This window comes from Ammodytes marinus, assembly GCF_949987685.1.
Source record: "Ammodytes marinus genome assembly, chromosome: 8".
NCBI lineage: Eukaryota > Metazoa > Chordata > Actinopteri > Uranoscopiformes > Ammodytidae > Ammodytes > Ammodytes marinus.
The window spans coordinates 28,116,165-28,134,548 of NC_137212.1; the positions used below are offsets into that span (position 1 = coordinate 28,116,165).

Genomic DNA, 18,384 nt, shown 5'->3' on the forward strand with positions numbered 1-18,384 from the left:
GAATAAAGAAGAAATTTACCATCAAAGACACTAACACATTGTGACAACCAACCCCAGCAAGTGGTCGGTTGTTACACACTATGGGGTTGTTTGCCACAATGTTATCTTAATGGGAAAAATCTTAAAAAGAAGGCAAGAAATTTGAAAGTTTAATTTCATTTTCATCAAGTTGAAAAATAGGCCTACATAACTTTATGCATCTTAACACAAAATGAGCAAGGAATAAACAAACAGGAAATACATAAGACCAGCCTACTGTATGTAACAACATAAAGAACAAAACAAATAGGTCTAACAATAATAGCCTACTCAACTAGGCTACACACATCTTCTGTTTCTTCTTCCCCAGCTGGCGTGGAGTGCACTGGGGTGCAGTAGCCTTGGCAACTGGTCTAGTTTGGGATGCACTGGGTCGTTTGATTTTGTTGCCCTTTTTCTCTTTTGCATGCTAGCTGCCTTTTCCTGCTCTATTCTCTCCTTCTCTGGGGTGTCAGTGAGAATACAGCTCGACATTTTCTTTTGTTATTGGGTTCCTTTTCTGGCTGCAGCCTTTGGCTAACATGTGACAACCAACCCCCCAAAAATGAGACGACCAACCCCAACTGGAATTTCTCGCTATTATCAAGGCCAACAACCATCTGAAAACTAATTAGCTTGCTAACAAAAATCTAAACTATAGCTTACCCTTCACACTTTTTTAGGGTAACAAGTGTTTTGTAATAAACCCATTGTGTAAAAGCCTAGAAGAAAAATACTGAGGAGCTAAATATTTTCAATTTGACATAAAAAACACTCTCATCTCAAATTCAGCAGTCTAACTCCAAGGAAGACTATGTAGGTGACATCTGATCCCAATTCTGGATATTTACATACCAAAATTGAACAGACAGCGGCTTCTGGTTCAGAGATATAATGATTGTGACAACCAACCCGTGTGACATATAACCCCGTTCTCCCATGTACGTGTGTCTGTAGAATGAGTGTGATTCATTCCCATCGCTATTGTCCTGCATTTATATTTATGAGAATGTAATAGAAAACCTTTAAGGCAAACACCTTGGTCTTTGCTCTGATTCTTTAGATAATTTTTGCGCAGTGATTTGCTGAAGCAGGCGATCTTCACAAAAGGTCATTTTGTGAGAAAGTGAAATAAATGCGTCTCGTTGTCCTCGCATTTGAAAGCGCTGTGACGTTGTTATTAGTAATTACACAGCTTGGTTCTTTTGACTGCGCTGTTGACTCGCAGCATTCGGGATAACACCTAATGTGAAGTTACAATGCTCGAGTCAAAGCTGTCATGTTTTCTAAGTGCAGCTGAAGGAAATAGAATAAAAGGTGACTTATGTGAGTAGAAATAGAAATGGATTTTTTTCTTTCCTTTTCAAATCCCAGAAAGGCCTTTAGGACTTTGGCCAATTGATTGGTCCATTGTCCAATACAGCAGAAGGTCAGTTACCTGGGGAACCATACTCGTGGCGGGGAAGACGACAGATCTTGGGCATGACCTCCATCAGGGTCTTCACATACTGCATTATGGTGCCCTGAAGCTAAGGAAGAGAAGGACATATACTGTCATTCAGGTCACATGAACACAAACTGATCTAACAAAGAGTCCCCTTTATTTCACTGTTCATGCAGTAGATCATTCATAAAGAATAAAGAGAGAAGCCACCTTGAATTATTTCTCTCAGAAAGATCTTGCAGAAACAACATAATAATTCAATTCACTTTATTTGTCCCTGAAGGGCAATTAAAAAGACACAAAGAGTCAAATAGACCCATATGCACATGTATGACACAAGGACAATGAAAAGAGGCCTGCTTATTGCTGTGCATTATTAAGTGCTTAAACCCCCCCCCCCCCCCCCCACACCACACACACACACACACACACACGGTTACTGCTCACAGTCTTACTCACCAGGCTTTTGACAACCTTCAGCAGTTCCTCCATGACCACAGCGATGCCCTGGTAGCCCAGCAGTCTGCACATGACCTTGATGTGCGGCGGACCCACAAAGTTCCTGTAGGCACTGTATATGCTGCTGTATGCCAGGTTCAAGGTCTAGGATCAGGGGTGAGACAGTTGAGGATGAGTAGGCGTCAAACTCATTGCTCTTACAAATTATAAATCATTTGAAAAAAACATTGCAGGACTGCAAGGGTGAACATTTGAAAGATACATTTTCTATGATTATTTTTAGTATTAAAAAAAAAGAAAAAAAAAGACTGCTGTCGTGTCCTCTCCATCGTTAACAAAATGGTAGTGAAGCTGCATTCTGCTCCTGTGGGGGAATTATTACAGTGAACACCTCCGTAAATAAACATCCAAGAACACAGCAACAGTTTGTTTGGAAATCAAAGAATCTGTCTCACTTGTTCAATAGCAGGAGGACTGCAGTGCAGACATGCTAGCTGCTCTGTGAGGCTGTGTTAAGACATAGCTGTGATGCAGCAAAATGTTAAAGATAGCATGCTGAAACATGCTTTTGTCAAGCAGATGTAGTGTTTACCCTGATCACCGTCTTGTAAGCAAATGTTAGCGTCGGCTTTAAGCATGCTAAACGTTTGCATACTAATGCACTAAACAAACAGTACAAGCTGAGGCTGATGGCATTATTATTACGTTCATCCAACAGTTCTCGAATGTCATTGTTCACTCAACCACTAATGTCAACATTACAGTGTGATTAGAGGACAAAAAGCAAGGGATCAGACCAGTCATAGAATATCGTCCGGACGATTTAATCGGACGATTATAGCCTCATCTCGGAATAATCGGCATTGGCAGGGCTGTACAGTGCGACAGTTTTGATCGCATTTGCTACTGAAATTGATCACGTGCGATGATGAATACAAGTCCATTCGCACTAGTGCTAGTTGATAATGAGGAGAGGCTGTCTTTGAAACACAGAGGAGAGATGCACAACACTGCTTAGAGGGCTCTACATTAACACTCCAAATGGGGGTAAATGTAGTCTTAGGCAAGTAAGTTATTGAGTCCACCCTTCACTTTGGCTGATGAAAGATATGTGTCCTCGGGATCTGTGCTCGTGCAGCGATTCTAGGTATAAAAACTTCACCAATGGTAATAACCGGAAGGAGATTACCGCAGTTAAGTTAGCGCGTGTGCAAACAGAACATTTCCTGTGCGCCTTCACGTTAAAAGCCTGTTAGTAGCCAAACATTTATTTACATCCTTTATTTTGAAGCCGGTAAGAACAGGAAGTTAGCGCTTCACAGCCCTGCAGTGCTCTAGCTAGAAAGGCAACTCATTCAGCTGCAGAGAAAAGTCAACAGTAGTCTAAAAACAAAGTTTGAAATAAGCCACTGAACAACAGTAGTCCCGTGATTAAGCACTCCCTTCGAATCTGGACCCAATTTAAGAAGAATTTTGGAATGCAGAATTTTTCACTTTTTAGCCCAATCGCAGCTAATCACTTGTTTACTCCCTCGACGGTGGATGATGCATTCAAGATCTGGCATAAAAAAGGCTTAAAATGCATCGGTGATCTATTCATTAAAGATCTATTTGCTAGTTTTTCTCAATTGACAAAACATTTTGGTATCGAAAAGACACATTTTTTCCGATTTCTGCAAATCAGGCATTTTACGCAGAAGTTAATTCCCCAATTCCCTTATAAACCGCCAGCCAATCATGTCGATTTGTTTCTTTCTGTTAACCCCACATTAAAAGGCTCAATTTCTGTGTTTTTCAACCTTATTTCGAAGTTGCATAGCCCCTCATTAGCAGCTATAAGAACCCTGTGGGAGCAGGACCTAGGTTCTGCCTTCACAGATCACATGTGGGATTCAGTCCTGGATCGGATACACTCTACCTCCATGTGCGCCCGACATGCTCTTGTGCAATTTAAAGTAGTACATCGTATCCACATATCTAAAACTAAATTAGCTCGTATGTTCCCCGATGTAGACCCGACCTGTGATAGCTGTAAGAGCGCACCGGCATCACTCTTTCACATGTACTGGTTGTGTCCCACCTTGACTGAGTTCTGGACATCAGTTTTTCAAACAATTTCTGAAGTACTTCAGCATCAAATTGAGCCGAACCCTTTCACTGCAATCTTTGGCATTGCTCCAAATCCAGGCTTACCTAAAGTGAAGCTGAAGGTACTGGCCTTTACCTCATTACTTGCTCGTAGGGTTATCCTACTCAAGTGGAAAGATCCTGCTCCTCCTTCCCAATCACATTGGATTAGAGACTATGTCATGCATGAATTTAGAGAAAATACGTTACACTACCCAGGGATCCGAAAATAAATCTGACAGAATTTGGCGCCCCTTTCTAAATTATTTTAAAACAACAACAATAACAATAGAAGAGTAGCTACCTCCTCCCCTCTTTTATTTGATTTAATTTGATTTCTTTATGGTTTTTTTTTGTTTGTTTTTCGTGTTGATTGTTTGTTTTTGTTTCTTGTAGTGTGTATTTCGTGTGGTTGGGTGTGAGGGTGGGATGTGGGTGGGGTGTGTTCGGGGAAAAAAAAGGAGAAAAAATGTGTACCCATTGTGCTGCAATTCCTTTGCAACTGGCATTTAATAAAAAAAACTTTGAAAGAAAGAAATAAGCCACTGAAGAACAACTTCCAACACATTCACAACAACCTATTTAATTTATCCTAAATTGTACCAATATGTATACTTATTTATTTAATAGGCTATGTTTAATGTTTTAAAGTTTGGTTTTAATTAACAAGGACATTTTCTAAAAATATATATTATTATTAATATAATAATTTTATGTATATACAAAACTTATATAGATATAGATATTATTTTTATATTTTTATGGGGAAAAATAATTCTGAATCAGCAAAAAATTGCAATTGGCAGGTTAGATTATTTTGTCTAAATTACAATCAGTTCACCCCTATTCATTCTTCTACAATTATTACTGCACACACTAGGATATAATATTAATTGAGAATCTCAAATGAGACCAAGAGGACAGGCTCAAAGGTAATTACAGTGAAATGCAAGGGTTAAGGTTATGCAAGTTTTCGATCATACTTTGTGTGCTACCAAATTTATTTTTGTGCTACTGAATTTTTTTGCTTGCTAGCTCCAGTGCTACCACCTAAAAAAAAGAAGCGTACAGCCCTGGCATTGGTAAAAGAAAATGGCAGATTTTTTGCCGATTTGTTTTTAATAATTTTTTTATCAAGCAATTGTCTTTAGTGAAATGTATTGCTGCCCTGGAGGTAGCCTAAATTAATAGCATTAAGGCTATATAGCCTATTTACAGCAGCAGCAGGTGTGTTGTAATACATTGGATTAATTTACACTTGACAGTTCCCCCTGCAACCAATAGCAGAGGCATTTTTAGACAATGCATATTTAGATTAATTTTTTTTGGGCATTTTTATGCTTTATTGATAGTGTAGAGACAGAGTTGAAATGGGGCAGAGAGGGGAGTGACATGCAGAGTACGACCGCGGGCTGGAATCTAACCCGGGTCCGCTGCTGGCCGAGGCCCATGGGGGGGACGCCCTACCAACTGAGCTAAGGGCGCCCCCGACAATGCATATTTCAATAAAGAAAGGGTTCAATAAAGTACATTTCTTCAATATATATTTTTGGGGAAGAAAAAAATTGGTCGGGCTCTAATATTTAGATATTAGAGTTAGATTTTATTTGACATGGACATCACAATTACATTGGGCGAACAAGATGCATTGTTTAAGTGTATTAGCATTCATGCTAGTTCTCAACACCTATTATAATGTTTGCTGAAATATTTCAGTCTGGACCACCTTGATGGATTGCCCTCCCTAGAGTCATAATGACTAAATGATATCAATAAAAATGGGTTTACCACACAAACTTGAAGGGCAACCTGTCTGGAGGATTGTGAGTAACGATGTGCAAAGCCAAGATTTTAGCCTGAGGGTGGCGCTATAAGAAAGCTGATGGAGTGTTCAAGATGCAAATGATACATTTCACAGCAATCTGCCTGTTATATTTGAACATTTGTTGTGTACAAGTGAACATGTATGCTTGATAGGAAGACCTGTGTCAGAGGATCACTGAGAAACATTAGGAACTATCCTCTGGGAAGCATGAATATCCACCGGGAAATGTATGACAATCTGTCCCACCATTGTTTCAAGAACTAAACATTTGGACAGAAGGATTGACCAGCTGAAAAAAATGTTTAGCCCCTCCCTACACCCCACCAGCAGATATTCAACATACCATGGCATGGACCAAAGTGCTGGTCAAGGGGAAATACACACAACTACTGTAGAACAAAAAAACAACATATACCGAATTACATTTAAATGGTGGCGTCAGTGATTCTTGATAATGCTTGTTGTCAAAATCACTTTGTGTCAAATTCGGTGAATATCTCCTTCTACCTGTCCATACTGTGTGTGCAATTAATTGAAACAACATCTAGTGGTAATACACAGCCTAGGCACTGTAAACTGATATGTATAAAGGGTATGTAAACAGAGGTGGTCCACCGTAGCTAGCAACATACTCGTTTACAGAGCCTAGGCTGTGTAATACAACAACACTGGATTTGTTTTCAGCGCACAGTAAGGACAGGTAGCGGATCGTGAGGAGATATTCACTGATTTTGACAACAGGCATTCTCCAGAATCTCTGATTCCACTTTTAAATGTTTCTACACAAAGCCTAATTCACAAGCTTCCACTGCAAGTGATTTCATCTCCCTCTCCCCTCTGCCAGCAGAGGGTGGAAGCCGCCACTCCCACTAGTGAGGCAGCAGCAGAGAGACACACCAATCTCTGGTCCACTCCTGAGGTTGAACAGCTACACTCTGCACCACAGAAGTACACGCTAAAATGACTGAATAGCAGGACGTCAAGATAGTTCTTCCCCAGCGCCTCAAGCCTGACTGATAATGAGTATGTTCAACACGTGCCGGCAGGTTGTCCTTTATAGGTAAGTCTTCTCTTCTTTAATGCTATTGATTGTCTTAACAGGGATTATTATCATAAAGATACATATGTTGTGTTGCTATAGGTTATAGCTGATGTGACTTTTTGGGGTGAAAAAAAAATGTAAGCATCTCCTCAGTGACTTGTAGTAAAGGAATCCGATGTAAGATTGCTTGCTTCATTGAAATTCTAAATGACTTTAAAACTACTATTCTTCTGAGATTGTCTCTGTGTGTGTGTGTGTGTGTGTGTGTGTGTGTGTGTGTGTGTGTGTGTGTGTGTGTGTGTGTGTGTGTGTGTGTGTGTGTGTGTGTGTGAATGTCTAAATAAGCCACTATAAAAATGACTACAGTATCGGGAAGAAAAAAGAACTAATGCAGAGAGGGTGTGGTGCTTACTTAAACAGAGGGACAACCTTATCAACACTTATTTAGTGGGTAATGATTTCCCATCTTTGTTTTAATATAGATCAAAATAAATAAATAAAAACAATGCAACACAAAGTTTATTAAAACATTTTTTTTTACATCAAGGCTGTGCTATTGTATTGCATCATCAAAGATAAAGGCGCCATCCATGCCATTCCAACCTGACCAGTGTGGTTATATTAACTACACAGGGCTGTTTCAGCGTCACCTGTCCTGCAGCAGGTGACTTCGCAGCACAGACGAAGCCTCTGCACAAATGATCCGGCATTATGTCATTTGTGTGACATCTGTGCACAAGCTCACCTCCCTCCCCACCACTGCACGCCGTTTCACATAATCCTTCATACAATGCTTATTATCCTCTGATATTGTTCTTCAGCTTTTCCTGCTTTGTGTAGTGTGGGCGTTGGATGGGTGGGAGGCCATGACATTTTTCATTAATTATGTACAACACTAAGCATTGTGAGCGGAATGTTTAAGATGGAAGTAATTGCCTTTGCTCTTTTGACTTTGCACTTACATTACATAGCCATAGGCATTGGGCAACTCATGGTTCTTGCTATAGACAGTTACAGAAAAGATGGTGTAATCAAAGTGGTCCACACGGTCTGTAATCACCAAAGAACAGAACTCCAACTCATGCGCTGATTTCACACTGATTTAATGACTATACTTTTTCTATGTCATCTCTGTTTTCCAGATTGGTTTGAACACTGCGAGACTCTTAATAATTGAGGAAATACTTGCCTCATAACAACTCGGCTCACAAAGCCGACAGAACACTATAAGACTACAGAAGAACAGCTTTGCATCATGGGGGTTGCGGTGTACAACATCTCCTCCACAGCGGCCAGAGTGAGCTGGCCCAGGTCCCCCGGCTGCCTGGACACCTTCTACAGCGTCATGTACGACCCCAACTGGAACAGCCTTCTGATGGGCTACAAGCGCAAGAGCTTCATGCACGAGGAACGCATCCCCGTCAGTCAGACCAGCACCAGCCTGGCCCACCTCCTCCCGCAGACCGCCTACTTCCTGTGTGTCACGTGTCAGGCGGCCAATCCAGCGAGGGATCAGTGTCAGGTGTTCAATACATTGAGTGAGAACAGCGAGGGGCGGGACAGAGGGGGCTGGGAGCTGGCTATGGGCGTGTGGCTAACCTGTTGCATCTTGCTGCTGGTAATAGCTGGCGTCCTGTTGTGGGGATGTCTCCACACTATTTGCACCATCCCCGGTCAGGCCGCGGAAGACAGCAATGTGGGGACCAACTCCTCCCATCAGGAGGACATGTCTGGATCTGGACCCCTCTACACACCCAGAGGCAGTGAGGACAAACATCCCGTCATCATACAACGGCCCCTCCTCTCAGCAGCACAGAACACCGGAGACATAAACGCCCAGGACCAACATGAGCTGAGGACCCTGGCAAGGCTGTCTGACACTGAGCCGGTATAAATCAACAACTGGATTGAGGTCACCAAGGCATTGCCCTGTCTGTTGTCTTGTCACCGATTATTATTACCCAATGATGGAGGGAGATGTCACAGGGAGAAAAAATATTAATTTGTGCTCCTCTTGATTTAATAACTCACCGTGATACAACCACTTTCAAGCGCTGTCTCTCTTGTGCCCAAATAAAGCAAAGTCAATATTTTGCAAACAAAACTATTGAAAAAATGAATCATTTATCCAGTGTATTTAATATATTCCATTGAATGCATTCATGTAATACAAAGTTATAAGTTTTCTGCATACAAAAATGTATTTTCCATTTCCATAGCACGTTTTAAGATGGGCAACAGCAGCACAGCTGACCATGCTCTGCCGGATAGAAATGAGGCCATGCACAGATGTAAACATGGTCAAGCAAATGTTGAGTAAAGTTTCCTCTTCTTGTTTTTGACAGCCAGCAACAAACAGTAGGGGAGAACGGGGTAATTTGTCACATGGGTTGGATGTCACATTCGTTATATCTCGCCACCAGAGCGCGCTAGCTCTGAAATGTTGATATAAAAAAGGTCCAGAATTGGGATCAGAGGTCACATACATAGACTTCCTTGGAGGAAGACAGCTGCATTTCAGGTGAGAGGATGTTTTGTGTTTTTCATGTCAAATTCTAAATATTTTGCTTCTCAGTATTTTTCTTCTAGGCTTTTACACAATGGGTTTAAAACAAAACACTTGTTACCCTCAGAAAGTGTGAAGGGTAAACTATAGTTTAGATTGTGGTTAGCAAGCTAATTAGTTGTCAGATGGTTGTTGGCCTTGATGCTAGCAAGAAATTCAAGTTGGGGTTGGTCGTCAAATTTTTTGGGGGGTTGGTTGTCACATGTTATCTCAAGGCTGCAGCCAGAAAAGGAACCCAATAACGAAATAAATTGTCAAGCTGTATCCTCACTGACACCCCAGAGAAGGAAAGAATAGAGCAGGAAAAGGCAGCTAGCAAGCAAAAGAAAAAAGGGCAACAAAATCAAAACAACCCAGTGCATCCCAAACTAGACCAGCTGCCAAGGCTACAGAACGTTATGTAGGCCTATTTGTCAACTTGACAATGCAATTAAACATTCAAATTTGGTTCTGCCTCCTTGCCTTCTTTTTAAGATGTTTCCCATTAAGATAACATTGTGACAAACAACCCCATAGTGTGTGACAACCGACCCCTTGATGGGGTTGGTTGTCACAATGTGTCAGAGTGTCTTTGATGGTAAATTACTTCTTCATTACAATAAGTTGGAAAAAAAGAGAGACACACATTTCTAGCCAACACCTTAAGCTTCAATTTAATGTAGGAATGGCTATTGACAGATGTTTTGGTGATGAGCAATTCTCACTAGAGTAAAAAGTGTGCCTACTTACCCCGTTCTCCCCTACATACCACTTCCAGCGCCATTGTCTATTTACACGGGCGTTGCCTAGCAACGTCCTCACAATGACGCAAGAGGTGGAGGACGGCAGGTGGTTCCCAACATGTAATCAGCCCCGTCTCTTCCACATATCACGGCACCATGTGATTGCTCCATTATGTCTACTCTGACACAGTGACCATGGTAACAGACAAATTGATTGTGTAGTCAGATCATGGGCATAAGAGAGGACGGTTCAGACGTCAAACAAAATATCCTATACTGGAGGGATCCAAGGAAATAAAGTGAAAGGGCGGGGCTTTCTTTAAGGCTGACGATAAAGAAATGTGTCTCACCTTTGAGCCATACAGGTAGTGGGGCTGAGCGTTAGGAGGCTTGTCCCTCTGGAACTCCTGAGAGAAGGGAAGGACCGTGCGCACAAACCTGAACACACAGACAGAGACTCATCAAACATGTTTCACTACCATTAACAGCATCAGACACACTGCTTATTTTAAAAGGTAGTTAAGTCATTTACAAACAGCTATACCGACAGCATTATTTCCCTGAACAGTTGATCTTGACTCAGACAATGACCCAGACAGTGACCCCATCATACACACCTGTTGGTGGAGCCGTTGTAGCAGTAGTTGGGCAGGAAGTCATAGTTGAGCTCCCAGAAGACGTGCAGCGTTATGCGTCCGTAGGGGGCCGACACGTTGTGGTTGGCCTCGCGGAACATGGCGTCCATGCTATCCAGAGTCAAGTACTTACTGAGGAGCTTGTGCGTCATGCGGTTGATGTCCAGGAGACCTTCCAATTCCTTTAAGCAAAGGAAATACACAGAAAAATTGTTCTCAACTGTACACCAATGCGCATAATAGAAGACAATGGCACCAAAAGGCTTGGGTGGTATTCTTTCAAAAAGAAAGAAATGAACATACCATGATTGAGGTGAGGTCCTCGCTCTCAAAGCGGTTGATGGCCAGCTCCAGAGACTTGTAAAGGGCAGCTGAAACCCTCTGAGTGATGAGCCTGTTCAGGTCAATGGAACGGCCTAGGAGCTGAGATTCACAACCAGTTAGAAAGGCTCACACAGCACGGTGCTAAAATGAGGAAGCAGATAGTTGAGAGTGTTGGTAGAGTGTATACCTGGACGTGGCGTTGCTTCAGCAGTGTCTCATAGCGGTTAGAGGCCGGCCAGGGAATGTTGGCCCCTTGGTTCTTGCAGTCGGTTCTCAAGCGTTTGTCCAGCAGAAGACTGAGGTGTTGAAATAAGCAGAGAAAAACTCAAGTTTGTTTGTCGATTCAATTTTGTTCACTATCAACAAACTATTTAGACTAGCTAACACGCTAGCTTGCTAACTAGTTTCTATGTACACTCAGTTGCAACGTGTGGCTTTCAGATGTCCCATCCCATGCAACCTTTACTGGGAGGTGTGCAATGTGCAGTTGGCCTACTGAAGCTGGTACCCTTTCAGCAATACATTTGATAAAGATCAGTATGACACATATTGCATTTGGATGGTTTATTCCACCTCAACACAAATATAAAGATTTTCATTCCTTTTTTTCTATGTTAATCCACAAACTTTACATTAACTTATGACAACTGCAGAAGGCCCCCCTGTGGTACAAGTAAAACTGCACTTCAACACAGGTAAACCCACCACATCCTTAATAATGACAAAGTATGAAAAAGGAAGAAAAAAACCACATGGGTATTTCACCTACCTTCCTGCTAGAATCTTGTAGTAGGCAAATATCTGATCAGCCAGCTTGTAGACAAACTGATCGAAGCACAAGTTCACCTGAAAATACAAAAACAAGATTTGAATGAAGTTGAATATTTGGTAAGAAATGTTTCAGTCTGTGTTGAGCATCTCTATAGCAGAAGAAACTAACTACTCTTTTTAACTCATTCTTTCTTTCATTTTGAAAATGTTTGAAATGCTGCTCTTCAAAAAAAAACATTTGAATTCCCCCCATGTTTTGGTTGTGGGGAACAGGATCAAATAAACATTATGCAGTAGTGGTAACAAGAAAGTGTAGAATAATAGACATACACACAGAATGTGTTTGTGACACCACAAGCACACAACTCATGCATCATTCCTTCTCTATCACAACAAAACATTGGGAACACACACAGAATATTACATTACCTCGGCTTCTATTTCATCATAGAGGAACTGCTTTTTGAATTTGGTCAGGGCGTAGTGTGCACTGTCGTTGTACAAATCCAGGGGATACAGCACGTACCTGGAGGAGGATAAAGCAAACCCTTTTAGTCCTAAGTGCCTTCATTTGGATTCAAGGGGGAAGAAGATGACGTCCCTACAAGTGGTACACTATGAATGTATTCCACAATATGAAAAAAAACTTTGAGTATGGTAACCTATTCAAAAGAACAAAAGGGTGATAGAAACACAGTGAATCATTCATATAGTGCTGATAATGTAGTGGCAAATACAACAACAAAAAAACAAGCTATTCCATCCGTTGTGTCTTTTAAACCAGATGAATCCAATCCTGATGAATCATTTCCGTACGTAACACCACTCTAATATAATGGACAGTACCATAGAGATAGACATCCATAAAGGGGTTACGATCATTATCAAACACCAATTGGGTTGGATGCAGACATTTTAGAAAATATCAGTGAACAACAGCACTTATGGTTCATGCCAGTTGATGGTGCGTAATGGTGTTATGTAAAAATCTGCCTCCTATCAACATAATCCTGCTGCAAAAAAGATTTAAAACACATGAAAACATTTAAGGCTTTAATCCTAGATTTTAGTATTTGAGCCTTTTTGGATCCAAAGATAAAAAGAAGAAACAAGCACTGAAGTAGCTGAATGCCTCTTAGCAGTAAATCCACTAGTAATCTCACACCGTCAGAACACAGTGTGGTAGTTTGGGACTTCTAGTCATCAGTCCACTATGGAGAACTTGTTTTTTTCTTCCATAAAGGAAACCATCAGTCACACAATTTCTGGACATAGGCATGTATGTACCAATAGTGGCAGATTTCTAATATCATCATATCATATTCATATCAATGTCTGTTGTATAGGGGATGCTCCGCTCTATCCATCCATGCAGCTTTTTACTGCTTGATGGATGATTCACATGCTGATTTGGACAACTGTGCAGAGCTACAGCAATACAAGCTTACAAAGAAAAGGCCCAGAACTAAAATGCCTGGCTGTCTAAAAAATAATAATAATTTGTACATTGTGTAGGAATGAGAGGGGAAATAAGCAGAATTGTGAACGCAGCACTCTAGCAGAGCAGTAGCAGCAGCTTTATGGCCCCATCTGTGTCTACACAGGATGCGTTCAGGCAAGGCCTGGAGTGAAGGTCAGCCACATCTTTGGCAGCTCTCAGAGCTAAACACACAGTCACTGTAGTAGTCACAGGCCTGTGTAGACAGCTGTATTATTTCAATAGAAGCATATCTGTTCCATCAGACGCGCATGAGACGAATGACCAAAAAACGGCACCTTTGTAGACACCAAGCATGTTGTTAAAAATCATACACAGTCCGATATGGAGCTTTTTGATACCACATGAATAAACTAACTAAGACTTTACAGAAACAAGTCTGATTAGAAAAAAAAGAGAATTTTCTGGAGTTTTTTTAGATTACGATTTGATGAAGGACATTGTCAACTTCTGGAGAAAATGGAGGAAAAAAAGGGAGTGTTTTCCCACAGTCCGTCCTTACTCCATCATGGAAGCCTCCTTTGTGTCCAGGATGTGGTCTGTGAGGATCCAGGGCATGGACATCTCGATGGGGAACTGGATCCTGCGGCCCATGGTCAGCTCCAGGAAGAACTCTCTGAACCAGAGCTGGGAGAGGTCACAACAGTGCTGCAAGGTCTCTGCATACAGGGAGGGCATAGAAACAGCATTATCAATTGATTAAGTAAGGGACAACTAACAAGGTGAACAAGATCCATCCGATGTGGTCCGTGGGGCTCCTGTTCACCTTGTCTGTCTTTATTTCTCCAGAATGGCCCGTCGGCTATACATTATCCCGCTTATTAAACAGCTACTGGCTAAAATTGAGTAATCAATTGAAGCAGAATATTGTTTCATTTGGCTTGATTGATTTAGAAATGCTTTTATTGCTTAGGCTGGGTTACAAAAAAATAGTTTGCTACGGTCGGAACTTCCTCCATAACTGTATAAATCTGTGGCCAAGCCATCTTCACTGGAGTCTTTTCAGACATTAACTGAAGTTCCCTGCTCACCTGATACATTTAAAGTCATGTTGAAAAAGTATTCCATTATATTTTTGCTAAAATGAGTAGTATGTCACTGTTTGTAGGCGTCTATCTGCGGATTGATAGGAAATGATCGATCAGAACAATGTCTGTCTGTAGGTCCATAGCAACGGTGAACTAGGTATTTTCAAGAAACAAATTGCCCGTAGAATGCTGTGAATGACCAATCAGAGCTCAGCATTTATCAGTGCCGTGTGATAATGAGTCTTAATGATAATTCTGCGTTACAAAGGGCTATTGGGTCAAAACGTCTTCCCTTTGTTTCTCACCGCTGAAGTTGAGCAGATGGGTGTAGAAGAAGGACTCGCGGTGAAACTTCTCAATGTCCAGGATGGTGGGGCCTTCCAGACAGCTGCGCAGAGTCTTCTTGGAGCCACTTTTGTCTGCGACGAGAGACTCCAGCATAGTCCTCACCATGTAGAGCTGCACGTACATAGGACAAGCAGAAAGAGAGAAAAAAGCCACGGTAGATGATTCATTGGAAGGGACAATTTAAATGAAATATAATTAGTGTGAGCACCCTGGGGGTTCCACTAGACATCTCCTTCACACATTGAATAACGCCATTCTAATCTCATTATAGGTGGGTTGCTTGTATGATAGATCCTCTCTCTGCGTCTCATTATAGAGAAAAACGCGCTAGGAATGTGAATTTTAAACATGCATCAGCAGCAGGACATTTCCTTTTTGATTATCACTCGAAAAACACACTTGAGTTTACTTCAGTTGGACCACCGTTTATTACACTACTTAGAACACCCAGCAAATCTGTTGATTTGGGCCGTAGGGAAACACAGAAGGTGATAGTTTAGCTGGGTTTTGTAGTCTGGTAGCAGATTAGTTCTTGGAACTGGAACTCTAAGCTTATAAACCGGTGTGCTTTATGCAACATAAGGGGATGCTAACCGCAATATGTGTGATACACGACAAAATAAAATTGCATGGATGATTACTATTCAGCACCATAATGTAGGGATTGAAATAGGGGCCACGCAAGTGCACTCTGGGAAGTAAAGGCTTATTAGTAGACGGCGAATGAATTGGAAGAGAGAGAACAATGCGGAATACAGAACAGGCTGGTTTAACGAGGCAGAGCGCCACTGACTGAGATCTTCTAAACTCATATTATCCAGACAGGTAATATGACACGCTGCAGACCTGAGATCAGATCTGAAGTGCTACAACAGGGGCACCGGGAGCTCCATGAGCCTGATTAACATGAGCTTGCAGCAGCCTGGATCACTGCAGAGCACGATATTTTGGAGGTGTGTGGGGAAAATATAATGGTAGGAAAAAGTAAAACAAGGTATAGTGAAAAATATGTCTGGGTATTGATTAGGGATCGACCGATTATCGGCGCCGATATTCAGCATTTTGACGCATATCGGCATCGGCCTTTTTCCGACGGCCAATTTTTTAATTATTTTTTAAGATATAAGAGATAGATTGAGATTGAGAAAACTTTAATAATCCCCGGGGGGAAATTGTTGACAATTGTTGAGATAAAATAAGAAAAACTGGGTTATTTTGGCTCTGATGCAGCCGCGCGTCTCTGTCTGCTGCCACTACGCAGCAGTCTCCAGCATTGTCCCACCCACAGCACCATCTGATTGGTTACACGCAGAGCCACGACGGGTAACAGCCAATCAGCAGTGAAAGCTGTGCATGCACAGTGCTCTCACACACACACACACGGCGGAGAGGAGAAACAGTAACTGTTTCTCATTGTCTGGTTTGGTTTCGAGGTAAGTTAAGGCAGCAGACTCTCCCGAAATTGTAATAAATATCCCAGTTAGGGGTGTGCACGGGTACACGTGTAACCGGTTAGTAAATCACAACGAGCTCTTTCAGTTCCGTTCACTATCACGATTCGATCGTAGCTACTACTTTCTAAAGTTCTGGCAAAATTACCCAGGTTAAGTGTAAATATGAAGCATATATATAAAGCACATAAGTGCCTTTTTTCCCCATAAATATCCTTAATACATAATGGGGTGCAGTAAGAATGAAATGGTGTCTTCCAAGTAGCGCTAATAAGCAGAGATTTACCAGTGATAAATGTTGGGACCACCGGGCATTACGCCATGTAACATGTAAGTTGCACTTTTGATTTGCAATGGCAGCTAATACTACATAGCGAAGGGCGGCGTGGAGGTTTTTAAAACAACGTGAAATGAGACCAAGTGAAATGTACACTAGTTTGTATTATTCAAAATTTTGACGCCAATATTTTCCCTTTTTCTGCAAATTAATATCGGCTCCAAATATCGGTTATCGGCCCCCTTGACTACCGATAATCGGTATCGGCCCTGAAAAAACCATATCGGTCTATCCCTAGTATTGATTCATTGTATCGTTAACATTTTGTCCCTTTTTGCTCATATATGTGGTTGACGCTGAAGTGGATCAGGAGATAGGGCATGTGTTGTCATCTGATGGCAGTTACTTCGATTTTTTCTTACCAAAATGTCTTGTTAAAACAGATTTCATATTATTGCTTTCGGAAAAAAGTTTCTTTGAGGAACCGGTGTTGAAGTCAAGGTATCAGTATTGAATCTTTTTGAACAATAGCCAGCCCTGGTGAAGGATGGGCTCATAGGCAGAAGGGTGGAGGTGATACCTGTGTACTGGAGGGTCCCACTGCCCGGCGGGGAACCTTGATATCAAAGCCACCCTTGGGATCCTTCTCTCCACGCAGGGCAGGGTCGTTGTGTGGCTCCCTGCCCGTCTCCCAGTCACACACTGTCTTCCTGATGGCCTGAAGCACACTGTAAAAAGGGAGTACAATGAAATGCAATGAGTATTCCCTTCAACCGTTGACTAGGGAGTCTACACCCACCCACTCACCAACCCACACACAATGTTTACGGCTATCTGAATTTTGTGACAAATTATGCAAAAAGCATAAATATAGATTTTTCTGAGGGGCTTAGAAACTCTCTAGGGTTGAATTTGTTGTTCATTACAGACATTTCTAAGGGAGCAGCTGCACAGTAGTTTAATGGAGCGTTCAGTTCAGGGACATCTGGACAAAAACAGATTGACATCAAAATTCATGGCAATAACCCCAAAAGGAACGCTTCATGCTAAAATGTACTGTACCAATTGTATTGTTATTGTCTAACGGTTCTGTCTTGGGAATAAGAACGCCTATCTCAATGAGATTACCTAAAGATTAAATTCAGAAAATTCAAAAACTGCTTTTGCATGATCAAAGTCTCAGGTATCCAATTGTAAGCTCAATCCATTTGAAACTATTGTAAAGTAGTAGTGGTTAGGAATTCTACTCAGTCCAGTAGATAAGATGAGATAAGCCACACCCCGGTGGTGCTTTTTAACATCAAACTAAAACACATACACATCATCAATCATACAAACCAATCATAAAACTAGGGCAGGGAAATTGTACATTTGTTTAAAATAATAATATCTAAAAATGGGTAGCAGGGTCATTCTATGTGTGTCATGTCATGTACGTTTTGTTACGTTAGCTTTGTTTTTCCAGGGTAAAGGGATTTAATAATTAACACCAATGTGATCTCTTTTGGGTGATGTTATTAACACAATATGTATGGCTGTTGTGTGACAATTTTTCAGCCTTGGCCTGCCCAAGTCATTTTGCCTGTGGTGGTGGCAGCATCCGTACCTCTGGACCACATTTTTCTTCTTCTTGATGGCCTGTCGCAGCGGGTCGCGCAGAGTGACTTGAGAGAAGTCCTGCAGAGCCGAGTAGATGGTGTGTCGGATGGCGTGGTTGAAGACGCTCTCCATGCGCCCCATCAACACCTGCAGTCCCTTTATCATGGCCATCACCTGCACGAGAAAAAAAGGCAATCAAATGGCAAATAGTTTTAAACAGAACACACGTGTAGAGTATGTGATGGAAGTG

The 18,384-nt window shown here is 41.6% G+C and overlaps 2 protein-coding genes across 2 annotated transcripts in view; one reads left to right on the forward strand and one right to left on the reverse strand.

Moving 5' to 3' along the window:
- Positions 1-18,384, reverse strand: part of cyfip1 (cytoplasmic FMR1 interacting protein 1) — a 37,447-nt gene that overhangs the window by 3,485 nt on the left and 15,578 nt on the right. The window contains exons 14-25 of the mRNA XM_080032764.1: positions 18,142-18,308; positions 17,116-17,263; positions 14,765-14,918; positions 13,934-14,090; positions 12,363-12,459; positions 11,932-12,008; positions 11,350-11,458; positions 11,142-11,261; positions 10,821-11,020; positions 10,554-10,641; positions 1,922-2,065; positions 1,457-1,547 (exon numbers count right to left, since the gene is read on the reverse strand). Of these exons, the coding sequence (XP_079888890.1) occupies positions 1,457-1,547; positions 1,922-2,065; positions 10,554-10,641; positions 10,821-11,020; positions 11,142-11,261; positions 11,350-11,458; positions 11,932-12,008; positions 12,363-12,459; positions 13,934-14,090; positions 14,765-14,918; positions 17,116-17,263; positions 18,142-18,308 (1,552 nt within the window). The remainder of the gene's footprint in view (positions 1-1,456; positions 1,548-1,921; positions 2,066-10,553; positions 10,642-10,820; positions 11,021-11,141; positions 11,262-11,349; positions 11,459-11,931; positions 12,009-12,362; positions 12,460-13,933; positions 14,091-14,764; positions 14,919-17,115; positions 17,264-18,141; positions 18,309-18,384) is intronic.
- Positions 8,171-8,809, forward strand: fndc9 (fibronectin type III domain containing 9; the record flags this gene model as incomplete). The annotated part of the gene is made up of 1 exon (XM_080033247.1): positions 8,171-8,809. One exon carries the CDS (start codon positions 8,171-8,173, stop codon positions 8,807-8,809), a length of 639 nt encoding a protein of 212 aa, XP_079889373.1.